General features: G+C 47.2%; 2 protein-coding genes across 3 annotated transcripts in view; both read right to left on the reverse strand.

Moving 5' to 3' along the window:
* Positions 1-5,491, reverse strand: part of aacs (acetoacetyl-CoA synthetase) — a 17,962-nt gene extending 12,471 nt beyond the window's left edge. Inside the window, exons 1-4 of the mRNA XM_084690597.1 lie at positions 5,357-5,491; positions 4,315-4,418; positions 3,835-3,955; positions 1,174-1,287 (exon numbers count right to left, since the gene is read on the reverse strand). Coding sequence (XP_084546723.1) covers positions 1,174-1,287; positions 3,835-3,955; positions 4,315-4,418; positions 5,357-5,489 — 472 coding nt within the window. The 5' untranslated portion in view covers positions 5,490-5,491. The remainder of the gene's footprint in view (positions 1-1,173; positions 1,288-3,834; positions 3,956-4,314; positions 4,419-5,356) is intronic.
* Positions 5,492-5,575: 84 nt separating this feature from the next.
* On the reverse strand, positions 5,576-13,601 carry bri3bp (bri3 binding protein). Of its 2 annotated transcripts, XM_084690598.1 has the most exons (4): positions 13,125-13,601; positions 12,607-12,709; positions 11,900-12,310; positions 5,576-5,688 (listed from the first exon to the last, which is right to left on the reverse strand). In XM_084690598.1, the coding sequence occupies exons 1-4, from the start codon at positions 13,302-13,304 to the stop codon at positions 5,576-5,578; spliced, it is 807 nt and encodes a 268-aa protein (XP_084546724.1). In that variant the 5' UTR covers positions 13,305-13,601. The 2 variants fall into 2 exon arrangements, with proteins under 2 accessions (XP_084546724.1, XP_084546725.1); XM_084690599.1 differs by lacking the exon at positions 5,576-5,688 and having other exon boundaries at positions 11,856-12,310.
* Between the last annotated feature and the right edge of the window lie 222 nt (positions 13,602-13,823).

A 13,823-nucleotide genomic window follows, 5' to 3' on the forward strand; every position in this document is an offset into this window, starting at 1 on the left:
ACACAACCACATCTTTCTTCTTCCTTTCTTATTTTTGGGGGGACGACAGACAACGTGCCAAGCCATAATACTGGATTTGTCTAACTAGTGGATCTGTCTCACCACTGGAGTTTCAGTCATGATGAATTTAAGGCAAAATATCATTACAAAATAAGTACGAATTGTAATAATAATTCACAGTTTTAACAATATAATTATTTAGGTCTTTATTTTTCATTGGTTTGGCGGCCCGCCTGCATTACCCTAATAGACCACTAGTGGGCCGCAGCCCACAGGTTGGGAATCGCTGCTATCGAGTGATTAACCACACAGTGTTGAGCCATGCCATTGATCTCTTCCTTCTTTGTATCTTGGTGACCCTCCCCTCCCCACTACTCCTCTCCCTATACATGGGTTCTGTCTGTGAGGAGCTCCACACAGGAGGAGGAGGAGGAGGAGGAGGAGGAGGAGGAGGAGGAATGCCGTCATCACACTCCTAGTGACCTTTCTTTAAAGTCATCACAGTCAATTAGCTAATGGATGGTATGACCACACACAATCTCCATCCATCTCTGAATCTAAAACCACTAAAACCACATTCAGACATGCACACTCTACCTCACTGTCTCTCTCTCTCTCTGCCAGTCTACTACAGAGAGAGAGAGAGAGAGAGAGAGAGAGAGAGAGAGAGAGAGAGAGAGAGAGAGAGAGAGAGAGAGAGAGAGAGAGAGGAAAGAGAAGAGGAGAGAGGAAGAGAGAGAGACATAGACAGAGATACATGAATGGTCTCATTCATCCTAACTCCTTCCAGGTCCTCATGCCAGCTCAACCCTCTACACACAGAGAGGGGGGCGGCATACAGACTCTGGTCCAGCCAAGTTCAACCAATTACAAAGCAGGTGAGGATGCTGGATGGGGGAGGGGGAGGACGGCAGAGAAGGAGGAGGGAGAGAGGAGTTTGTCTGATGGATGTATAGGGGCCATTGTCTCATCAGGGAGGATGAAAGTAAATAAAAGTTGTAGTTCTTTCTCAGACTGCTCTTTGTGGTGTTAGACAAAGAAAACTACAGAACGACAAGACAGTTCCTCTCTCCAGGGGGTGGAGCCTCTGACCCCAGCATGTGACCTCTGACCCCAGCATGTGACCTCTGACCCCAGCATGTGTGACCTCTGACCCCAGCGTGTGTGACTCACCCACGACCCTGTCGCCCGTCTGCACGCCCATCTTCCTCATGGCGGCGGCGAACACGGCCACATCGCGCCTCAGCTCCCCAAACGTCACCTTGACGATCTCCTCATTGGCCTCCGCTGGGGGCGGAGGGAGGGAGGGAGGGAGGGAGGGAGGGAGGGAGGGAGGGAGGGAGGGAGGGAGGGAGGGAGGGAGGGAGGGAGGGAGGGAGGGAGGGAGGGAGGGAGGGAGGGAGGGAGGGAGGGAGGGGATTGACAGGCAGGAGAGAGAGAGGGGGAGAAGAGAGGGAAAGAGAGAGGGAGAGAAGAGAGGGAAAGAGAGAGGGGGGTAGAGAGATGGAGAGGGTTAGCAGACATCTCTCTAAGTAATAGCTTGTGCTGACGTACACTGGAGCAATATCTACCCTCTGATTTATGGATGCTCCCATAATTAAATTACTGCCAGGACTGTGTGTGTGTGTGCGTAGGTTGGACAGCCGCACCAGACAATAACAAGAGGCTAACCATTAAGATATGAGAATCCACAGAACGGTTACCTGGAAGACTAGCAGTGTCTTAATATAATCTGACATCATCTAATCAAATCTGGGCCTCTATGCGCAGTCCACCCCTGCATGTCCACTCTCTTCCCTGGCCTCATCCCTACACACGACCAATCACACGGCCTCATCTCTACACACGACCAATCACACGGCCTCATCCCTACACACGACCAATCACACGGCCTCATCTCTACACACGACCAATCACACGGCCTCATCTCTACACACGACCAATCACACGGCCTCATCTCTACACACGACCAATCACACGGCCTCATCCCTACACACGACCAATCACACGGCCTCATCTCTACACACGACCAATCACACGGCCTCATCCCTACACACGACCAATCACACGGCCTCATCTCTACACACGACCAATCACACGGCCTCATCTCTACACACGACCAATCACACGGCCTCATCCCTACACACGACCAATCACACGGCCTCATCTCTACACACGACCAATCACACGGCCTCATCCCTACACACGACCAATCACACGGCCTCATCTCTACACACGACCAATCACACGGCCTCATCTCTACACACGACCAATCACACGGCCTCATCTCTACACACGACCAATCACACGGCCTCATCTCTACACACGACCAATCACACGGCCTCATCCCTACACACGACCAATCACACGGCCTCATCCCTACACACGACCAATCACACGGCCTCATCTCTACACACGACCAATCACACGGCCTCATCCCTACACACGACCAATCACACGGCCTCATCTCTACACACGACCAATCACACGGCCTCATCTCTACACACGACCAATCACACGGCCTCATCCCTACACACGACCAATCACACGGCCTCATCCCTACACACGACCAATCACACGGCCTCATCCCTACACACGACCAATCACACGGCCTCATCCCTACACACGACCAATCACACGGCCTCATCTCTACACACGACCAATCACACGGCCTCATCCCTACACACGACCAATCACACGGCCTCATCCCTACACACGACCAATCACACGGCCTCATCCCTACACACGACCAATCACACGGCCTCATCCCTACACACGACCAATCACACGGCCTCATCTCTACACACGACCAATCACACGGCCTCATCCCTACACACGACCAATCACACGGCCTCATCCCTACACACGACCAATCACACGGCCTCATCCCTACACACGACCAATCACACGGCCTCATCTCTACACACGACCAATCACACGGCCTCATCCCTACACACGACCAATCACACGGCCTCATCCCTACACACGACCAATCACACGGCCTCATCCCTACACACGACCAATCACACGGCCTCATCTCTACACACGACCAATCACACGGCCTCATCCCTACACACGACCAATCACACGGCCTCATCTCTACACACGACCAATCACACGGCCTCATCTCTACACACGACCAATCACAGGGCCTCATCCCTACACACGACCAATCACACGGCCTCATCTCTACACACGACCAATCACACGGCCTCATCTCTACACACGACCAATCACACGGCCTCATCCCTACACACGACCAATCACACGGCCTCATCCCTACACACGACCAATCACACGGCCTCATCTCTACACACGACCAATCACACGGCCTCATCCCTACACACGACCAATCACACGGCCTCATCTCTACACACGAACAATCACACGGCCTCATCTCTACACACGACCAATCACACGGCCTCATCTCTACACACGAACAATCACACGGCCTCATCTCTACACACGACCAATCACACGGCCTCATCCCTGCACTGAGACTGGATCATCTTCCTCTTCTGAAGGCTGGTGCAGGAAGTAGCAGACCAACATTAGAATAGTCCTACTCTCTGTATTCACTATTAATACCTGGCTTTGGACCAGAGTGTATGCTAGATAACTACCCTGTAACGTCCCCAACTCCCTTCCCCTTCAACCCTGCTGTCCTCAAACCAGGTTTAGGGAAGCCAAGCAGCATTTCACGGTTCAAATGCAGCCCCAGTTATGTTTGATTCTGTCCTACATCTCAGAGCTCTGAACTCCAAAACCCTAGGGGGCAGTAGCAGGGAGAGAGGAGCCACAGAAAGCACTCCAGGAGCCACAGGATGTACTCACTGGCAGCATAGAGAGCAACCTTATCCTGGTCCTTGTGTTTAAGCAGGTTCTCTGCGTAGTTCAGACGAGACCCTCTGAACCACTCCGGTACATCAGATACCCTCTTAGACACATCCACCACCTGCAGGGGGAGAGAGAGAGAGAGAGAGAGAGAGAGAGAGAGAGAGAGAGAGAGAGAGAGAGAGAGAGAGCGAGAGAGAGAGAGAGAGAGAGACAGAGACAGAGACAGAGACAGAGAGACAGAGAGAGAGACATGGGAAAATGTGAGTGCATGAGAGATCTAGAGAAAGAGTGAGAGAGGTAAGAAAGAGTTGAAAGGTTCTACAAGGAATGACTACGAGACTAGGAGGATGGGAGGAGCCAATCAAACATGAGATCTATGGGTGAAGCACGTAGTGCTTCCAGAGAGAGAGAGAATGTGTTGACTATAAACGTGTGTGTGTCTACAGAGCAGTAATGGGAGTGGTGAAGTGTACTCACTTCCTCGTACGTCCGGGAGCAAGTCACATCACAGAAGCTCCACACCTGAGCCCAGAAGTCTGCACAGCTATCAACAGACCACTGGTACAGCTCCTTATAGCTGGCTGCAGGGGGGGGGGAGGGAGGAGGGTTAAATTCAGCACCAATAAAGGCTTCACCAGACAGACCTGCTCAACCTTCCTCACGCATGCATCGACACACACACACACAAACACACACAATGCAAGCGATTCCATGATTGCAACGTGGCCAGTTAAGCTGCATTTTATTTTCTGTAACAGGTCTGGTTAGCTTTATCTCTCCCTCTCTCTTCTAACACAAATACACAGCTAGCAACATCATATTGTAGAGTGAAGATCTTCTTAATTCTGAGAGCAGCGAGGAAGCCCCTGGCAGCGCAGTGTAAACATGGGTGCTGAGGACACGGTGGTCTCAACAGAACACTTGCTGACAGCTTAGAGGGCCGTGCTATGCTACAGACTAAGACCTTAACTGGTCTCTGTCTCATTAGCTAATGCTTCAGTCCTGTACATTATCTTTCTTCCTAGCGAAGGCTACGTCCAGCGACCAGCCTACTGTATCTACAATCTCCTGTGGCACAGGAGGGTCGAGTTCGCTAGTGCCAACTGCCTGGAAACACTGTCTTTTTGGAGAGTTGTCGATTTTTTATCACATTGAAGCTAATTTTACGAATAAAGAAAAAACTGGTTGACCTAGATGACGGAATATCAGCCAACCCATGACTGAGCAACAAAACAGCGCCTAGCTTTACTGGTCATCTACTATCAAAGACCTGCAACCTCTACGGTGGAGTCTTCCTGACGTAAAGAGTCAGACTGCTGTCTAGCCTCCTGAACGGACACCGGCACTGAGTAGCTGAACGGACACCATCACTGAGTAGCTGAACGGACACCGGCAGCGAGTAGCTGACCGTGGGATTCGGTCTAAATTAATTCTTAGACTGCACGGTGCTACGGTACAAACTAAGTCCAGAGGTGTCCTTTAGCCCTGACAGAAACAAGCTCTCTCGAGCGTCACTCACCAAGATTAAGCCCGAAGTCTCGGTTCACCTGCGTCCTAAATCTGTCCATGTGAGTGTTCTTCTTAGCGTCCGGGTACCACAACACCTTGGACTCCAGAATATTCTCGCTCATTGCTTCTGTGTCTTTTGACATGATTGCCCTGGATAACCTGGCTGTGTATGTGGAGAGGTAGATACGCTAGGTGTGTGACAGCGTGCAGCCGGGCCGTCTGCTGACTGTCAGCCTGGAGGAGGAGCAGCGGAGTAACTCAGAATCCTCCGCCCACCCGCACAACGCTGCGTGTCTCCTTCCGCGCGTCCTCCGAAATGGGGGCCTACAATTGTTGAGTGATCTTCAAGAATAATTAACATAACATGTATATATATAACAACGCATAAAATATTATTCATATAATTATGACAACAAGGGGATACAGTATAATAATTTTAAAAAGCATATTACAAAGGTTCAATTAGGCTATTCTGAAGACGCTATTATATCTAAACGAAGCTCGCAAAGTGAAAATATAAAGTAGCCTACAACATTTCAAGGATTAAACGTGCATAGTTCGAACAGTATTTCGGTTGTAATTCCCTGATTTTAATGAATGGCCTTGGGTTATGTTGCAGACAATTATACACAGTTGCAGTGTGCTATCCTTGTAATCCAATGTTAGATTGGGTATTTTTAAATCAGTGGTATCACTTTTAAATGAGACCAGAGATTTGAGATTTTGATGAACCTTTCATGACGGCAGAATGCAGCCCCCCCGCATCCATGTAGACCTATACTCTGGTACCTATACTCTGGTACCTATACTCTGGTACCTATACTCTGGTACCTATACTCTGGACCCTGGTGCCGGGGACCCGATGCCCTGCATAGCTTACATCTACAGATATATTCTCCATAAATCTAAATTGGCCTTCACAAATGGGGGAAACCGCCAAACCGTTAAAATAAAATAATCAATCATTTGGATCCAAATGTGAACGTGGGGTTGCAGACCCGCTTTAACTAGGGGGTCTGCCCTCGAAGAATATTGATCGATCACAAATGGAGAAACGTAAGGCCATGTGTGGCCCTTGTGTGTTCAATGTTAAATAGCGGAGTGATATGTGAGGGGGCAGAGCACGAGATCCTCTGACTGGTCGGAGGCCGGCTGGTCCCACATCAGCAGACAGATCCGTGTATGCAAAATTATATTGGTATTTCGTTTCATACACCACACACGCCAGTTGTGAACCGGTTTGGCGGAAATTACTATGGAATTACACATACTTCGAGTCTGCTGCAACCTGGGCTGAACCACCAATAGAGTTTAAGTAGATCATAAAGAAACGACAGTAAAACCTTTACCTTTAAACATTTGTTTCGTCACACGCATTGCATGTTATAGCTAAATCTCAGAGTCGGTTTGATAAACAACATGGTGTAAACAAAAGGGCAAATTTACAATAAGCAAATCGAATTTTGTCTTTTTTAAATGTGTAAATACTTGGCCTAATTCATTATTCCTATCAAAGTTCATGTTTCGGTCCAGGTGAAACGTTTCCATTTTCCTCTATGTTGGCTCAACTCTCCGCTTCACATGCTCGGCGAACGCCAGCGTACAAAACGTTTTATCCCAATGATCAATGACAGCTCTCAAGTGAGTTGCGCAGCCAATAAGAATCAAGAATGAGAGTACATTTTAGGGGTGTGCCCAATCAAAATGTCTGCGAACATGACCTGTTCAACCCCCCTCTTAGGAAATGTCCTCAAAATTGAAATAGTTCTACCCGCAAATAAATGTAAAAAAGTGATATTACAAACATGCACAGTAGACTATGACCGTGACGTCCATAGGAGGTTTGTAAATCAGATTTCCTGTTTGACATTGTTATCAGCTGCCAGCTGGTCTAGCGTGATACAGAACCACGAACGCTGTTGAGAACGACATGAGGTGACTCGGTGTGTCTGACCTAGATTAGTAACAAGGTTCAGTAATTCACCTGAAAGTTTACATGAAGGAACCTAAAGTTCAGAGGCTATCATTAACCAGTACATTTGATTAAAAAAATATTAAAATATACATGCAAAAAATAACAAATAAAACGTTCAACATAAAAGCTATAATTGAATATTCAAGATCAGGGAAATTAGAACAGACAGGCTGGAGGAGACAGACAGGCTGGAGGAGACAGACAGGCTGGAGGAGACAGACAGGAACAGACAGGCTGGAGGAGACAGACAGGCTGGAGGAGACAGACAGGCTGGAGGAGACAGACAGGCTGGAGGAGACAGACAGGCTGGAGGAGACAGACAGGCTGGAGGAGACAGATAGGAACAGACAGGCTGGAGGAGACAGACAGGCTGGAGGAGACAGACAGGCTGGAGGAGACAGACAGGCTGGAGGAGACAGACAGGCTGGAGGAGACAGACAGGCTGGAGGAGACAGACAGGCTGGAGGAGACAGACAGGAACAGACAGGCTGGAGGAGACAGACAGGCTGGAGGAGACAGACAGGCTGGAGGAGACAGACAGGCTGGAGGAGACAGACAGGAACAGACAGGCTGGAGGAGACAGACAGGAGGAGAGGTGATTGTAGGAGTGACTACACCTTGTGAAAGATGTTGGACTTGATAGGCAGAGATCCAAGCCAAGGTAAACCGAGGAAAGGGTTCCTGGATGGCACTACTGGGCAGGGTCAAGGTTCACCAGTGAACCCCCTGATCTGCTCCCTTATCTACATGGCTGGATTCAAACACATAGTATTTAAACCAGTCCTGAGGTTTAGAGCTACGTTCCAGGTCTGCTGGAGTGACAGAATGTGGAACCTAACAAACTGACTTTCACATCAGCCAGTATGATTCGGCAAAATATGTGAAGGTGAAGTGGAGAGAGTGGAGGGAGCCACAGGTAAACAGCCATTCTATTCCATTCATTCATATTTTATTTCCTCCTTCATCCCGGCCACGTTACTGAGAAGCTAGCTGTGCCAGGGGCTTGTGTAGCTCAGTTACAGAGAAAGGCCCTGTGTGTGTGTGTGGGGGGGGGGGGGGTGAGTGTGTGTGTGTCAGAGAGATTCAATCAGACAAGACTCTGCCAGGGTTGAGCAATGATCTGATGTGCAAGAAGTCTCTTTACTCTGTCCAGTATTTCAAAAAAACTGCTTGTGGTTTGGACACATATTGTATCCAAATTTGCTTAAGCATGAACTCCCAAAAACAGGTCATATTACATCATTAAAATACCTTAATAAAAAAACAACCCTTTCAACATGGTGATAAAGTTGATTTATTCAAATCTGGACCTCATTTTCACTGTAAAAGGTCTCCTTCGGGACAACCATTTCCACATTTTTCATCACTTTATAACGCTTTCCAACACATAGCAGGCAGGAAGTAGGGCCCAGCTCCTCACACACTATTGGATGGAAAACAGACCAATAGAAAACAAGCAGTTCAAAGCATAAAAGGAGTATACAATAAAAAAAAGTTTAAAAAAAACGACAACAACTACATTTATATTCTACTCAAGTTTCACAAAGAAAAGGTCAAGCAGGGGAAACTACCTGACTTGGATGTATTACATCATATTGATATTGAGATATCAATATATTGGCACAGCACATTATCTGGAATTAGTAGACACATGAAAACTGAATCAGTAATGAATAAATACTATATTAGATATTTTTCCTTTTTGGACCAGTCTAGAGTTTGGGTGTAATCAACTGGATCACAGTGATCCGGCTTCACTGACTGCGACGTTGCTTCCCCAGGCAGGTGACAGGCAGGGATCAGAAGTTCTGTCAGCGCACACATGAACGCTTGACTGATTGAACCCAGTCTGAACTCTGGCAGACAGAATCCATCTGTTCTGCTGGGTCCCTAACAACATGCCTACTTCCTCACATATCTATCTTCTATTACACTGACAATATCAGACACCCAAATGTATACAATATTTAATGCATACCACCCCTGTGTAATATTGATGGCCTGTCACAGCATCCAATCAGAACTCAGGATTTCTGATTAAGGGCGGGAACTTGCATGATTTGGTTCTTAAGTGCAAAATCCTGTGATGTTTTATTACAGCAAGCAATTAGAGAACTATCATCATCACAACCTACACATATCCTCATGATTATACAATATTTTACTCATAATTACATGGAATATTATCTTTATGCGTGGAATGACATTCAATCTGACAACAATCTGTAATCAATAAAAAATTATAAAAAAATCTTACAGTACAACTTAGATGGTGATTTGTTCCACAGTAAAATGATGATATATTCAGCCTTAGCAGTAGAAAAGCTAACATGCAACACTGCTGGTGGCAACAGCACTGCCTAAGAGCTCACAACTAGCTACAGTAACTAGCTACAGTAACTAGCTGCAGTAACTAGCTACAGTAACTAGCTACAGTACCTAGCTACAGTAACTAGCTACAGTAACTAGCTACAGTAACTACCTGCAGTTACCAACTACAGTAACTACCTACAGTACCTAGCTACAGTAACCAACTGCAGTAACTAGCTACAGTAACTAGCTGCAGTAACTACCTACAGTACCTAGCTACAGTAACCAACTGCAGTAACTACCTGCAGTAACCAACTACAGTAACTACCTACAGTACCTAGCTACAGTAACCAACTGCAGTAACTAGCTACAGTAACTAGCTGCAGTAACTACCTACAGTACCTAGCTACAGTAACTTGCTGCAGTAACCAACTGCAGTAACTAGCTGCAGTACCTAGCTACAGTAACTAGCTGCAGTAAGTAGGTGCAGTAACCAACTGCAGTAACTAGCTTGTCTTCCCCATCTCTCCCTCCCTCTCGTCATCACACACCTATGCAGGCCTTGCAACATCGATAGGTCTGAGATATTGTCCTCTCTGACACCTAAACATCATTAATGACATACTTTATAACGTCAACACTTCTGAATATTAGCACAGCCTGAGTGACTCATATCATATCTGTAATTATTTGTAATTTGGGACACAGCTATCATCTCAGTTCATCCAAATCAAGTTATGTTAAAGAGTGATTTAAAAACGTGTTGTCTGTCGTTCCTCATATCAGGGTATAACCTAAACTACATAACAAACACAGGGTATAACCTAAACTACTTAACAAACATTAAGAGTTAAAGATAAAACCAGAGTTAAAGACCAACTACTGCTACCTACAGTACTGGACTGTGTACTGCAGCACTGGTACAGTACTGGACTGTGGTGTGATTTACTTAGTGAAGGCCTACATTCACACAAATGCATAGTGATGAAAGCGTATCACAGTTCCTAAACAACAACAAATCTATCCAAAAGAACTACAAATACACACAGGCTGAGCGTGCTGCAGGGGCAGAGCACTGGTCCCTAATTGGCCAGACTGTTAAAACCCATTGGCAGTGTCGTCAACAGATGGCGCCCCCTGGTGGCAGAAGGGTGCACCTACAGTGGGTTGATAAGACCTCACAGACAGGACAAAAAACCCCTGCTGCAGACTGTAGACTCACCACTCCATGTGCTGTGAACCAATCACACTAACACACTCACCACTCCATGTGCTGTGAACCAATCACACTAACACACTCACCATTCCATGTGCTGTGAACCAATCACACTAACACACTCACCATTCCATGTGCTGTGATCCAATCACAGGAACACAGACCTGTCAAACCCTAACCAACCCCACTATAGAGAACCAAGTACATATGTCTGCTGTAACATGCTCAACTGGTGTCTGTGTGGGGGGTTGAGATACCAATGGAGGTGTTTTTCTCCCTGAGATTGCCTTGCCGCTCTGTGGTAGCTGACTACTTCCAGTGTCCCTTTACGTCACACGTTTCAGAATACACACACACACTAGGAGGGTACCCACACACACACACACTAACCACCCCGCACATCCCACACACAAACACACACTTTTACGAGACAGAAAAAGAGGTCCTGATGTTTTCTAGATAGCTAATATGGACGGCGACATTTTGAACAAAGCTATTTCAGTGTTCTAAGACTAAAACCACAATAAATAAATTTACCATCTATCGATCTAACAGTGATACTATATGGATTTAAATACTTAAAAATAGTCAAATCAACCCCTTTTCTCCATGCACCATCCCCTAACCTAACCCATCCCCATTTTTAAAAAGGAACAAAAAGATTGTTACGCCTCATAACAACTATGTTCCTAATGCATTCATGTATAAGACAAGGATAAAAACAGACCATGAAGTCCCTATCAACCATGGTTTCCTCCATCCCTCCTCGCCACCCATGCACCACCAGAGAAACTCTGAACTACTGCTTTAACTCTACTGTTAGTTGAGTAACTGGGAAAGTTTTCCAATCTCTGATCATTGTTTAGACCCGTTTTCTCCCTTATTCATTCCCAAGCCCCTGCCCACCCCAGCTGTCATCCCGTATTCCTCCCCCACCCAAAACACCCCCAGACCCCACACCTGCTCCTCCACATCCCCCCTACCCTCTCCCCTCCTCTACAGCTCCGTAGGGCGCTCCAGGCTACCTACCCCCTGTCCCCCCTACAGCTCACCAGGGCGCTCCAGGCTATCTATGACCCTGCTGAGCCGGATGTTGAGCAGTCTGATCTGGGTGTCCAGATGGTCGATCTTCTCCTCCAGTGAGGCAGCGCCCCCACCCCTCCTCCAGTACGCCCCCACCGGCCCCGTCATGAAGTACACCACCATGATGAAGCACAGCGGCAGCACCGCCCGCTCCGGGTCGCCCTCGAACTTCTGCAGGATGTAGAGGCAGGAGAGCGAGAACAGCAGGACGCGCACCAGCCAGAAAAAGCGCCCGAACACGGCGTGCAGCAGGTAGAAGAAACCCCCAAGGAACAAGGACAGGAACCAGTAGGCCACCAGCACAGCCGCCACCAGCAGTAAGGCCCGGGCCGGAGAGGTGGAGAGGGAGCTGAGGCTGAAGTACAGGCTCAGGTTGGAGGCTGTGGAGGAGGGGGGAGGGTGGTGCTGTTACTCTCAGACAAGGATTTACAGGAATGACTAAAGGCATCGACTTATTAACCACATCTGTAGTACAGGTAAAGAGGGACATAGCTCAGTGGTTACAGCATTTGACTGCAGATCAAGAGGTCTCTGGTTCAAATAAGCTTCTGCTAATTAAATACGTTATTATATTAGTAGGTCATTAAGCCAGCAGGTGCAAAACAAACACCATGTCGACATGAGGTCGCGTGTTTACTCGCATATTACAACACTAACAGTCACACTTATGACTCACAGTCGATGCCCAACACATCAAGGAGGTCAGTCCAGATCTTCCACAGGGTGTCCAGGAAAGCGTCGACTCCATATACAAACCGCTCAGTAGTCTTCGAGAAGAACTAGAACAGGAGACGGGAGGAAGTTGACTCACACGGGTGCAGATTTTAGAACGCACACTTATATTGCAATAACCACCAAGAGTGTATTTATAGATATTAACAACATGGCTGAACTGATAACATGATGCCACTGTCAAACGCCCCGGTGCTCACAGCGCTGTCGCTGTGCACGGTTGGGGTGTCGGTCACGGTTACTTAAACTGTTCAGAGGTCATATGCACACATTTAGTCGCAATATGTCATGCAGCAACCTTTCCCTACAGAGTAAAGAAAAAGACTATCAGATTTTCAAAATGGCATCCGTGGCCAGCGAAAATTGTTGTCCAAGGCGCAATTGATCAAAATAGCAAATCTTTTACACCGTTACGCGACTATCTTCTTCGTTGACCGACAGTGTAAATGGCTAAATACTAACCTTGTAAAGGCCTCTGATGTTGTCCTCTCCAAAGATGTTGCTAAGTGTCTGGTAAACCCCATTCGCCGCCCTTCTGAAACTGTTCTGGTTGCTTGAGTCTTTCCGGCTTCTGCCCGCCTCTGCACACAACACAGAAGCCACGAGAATAAGCACGGTTACGTGTAGTTTGATTCCCTTCATATTACGGACGGAGAAAGGTTACTTAAAAAATGAAAATGCAATCAGAATGGTTCGATTTATCAAGGATAAAATGAAAACAGAGGCCGACGATGGCTTCGATGTGATGACGGGAGTAGCTAGCTGTGATGCTGCTGATGACCCCAGGAAGATATTAGGGTTGCCAGGTTGAGCCAATATTTTCACAGTACTTGGTCTTCCCCACCCTTATCTGAAATAGACACTGTGCGCGTTCCTTTTTAGCTTTAATTTAGGTTAAAGCCCACATTTACACTAATTTGGGGTATTCATGACAATGTTTAAGATGTTACAACGCATAATAACAATGCATGACAGCAGGTGTCCTTAAATCGTGACGGAGGTGGCAACCGTTTGCTGTTAAACAGCGCCACCATGTGGAGGTTTTAATGATCAAGATATAGGCTACAGACAGAGCACCTTGTGAAGCTCCTTGAAAGGGACACATTTTTCGTTTTATCCTGTCGCACTTTGGGTTTCCCAGGAAACAGCCAACTCCCCCCA

The sequence above is a fragment of the Hypomesus nipponensis genome, chromosome 24, assembly GCF_054491055.1.
Source record: "Hypomesus nipponensis isolate SF chromosome 24, ASM5449105v1, whole genome shotgun sequence".
Taxonomy (NCBI): domain Eukaryota; kingdom Metazoa; phylum Chordata; class Actinopteri; order Osmeriformes; family Osmeridae; genus Hypomesus; species Hypomesus nipponensis.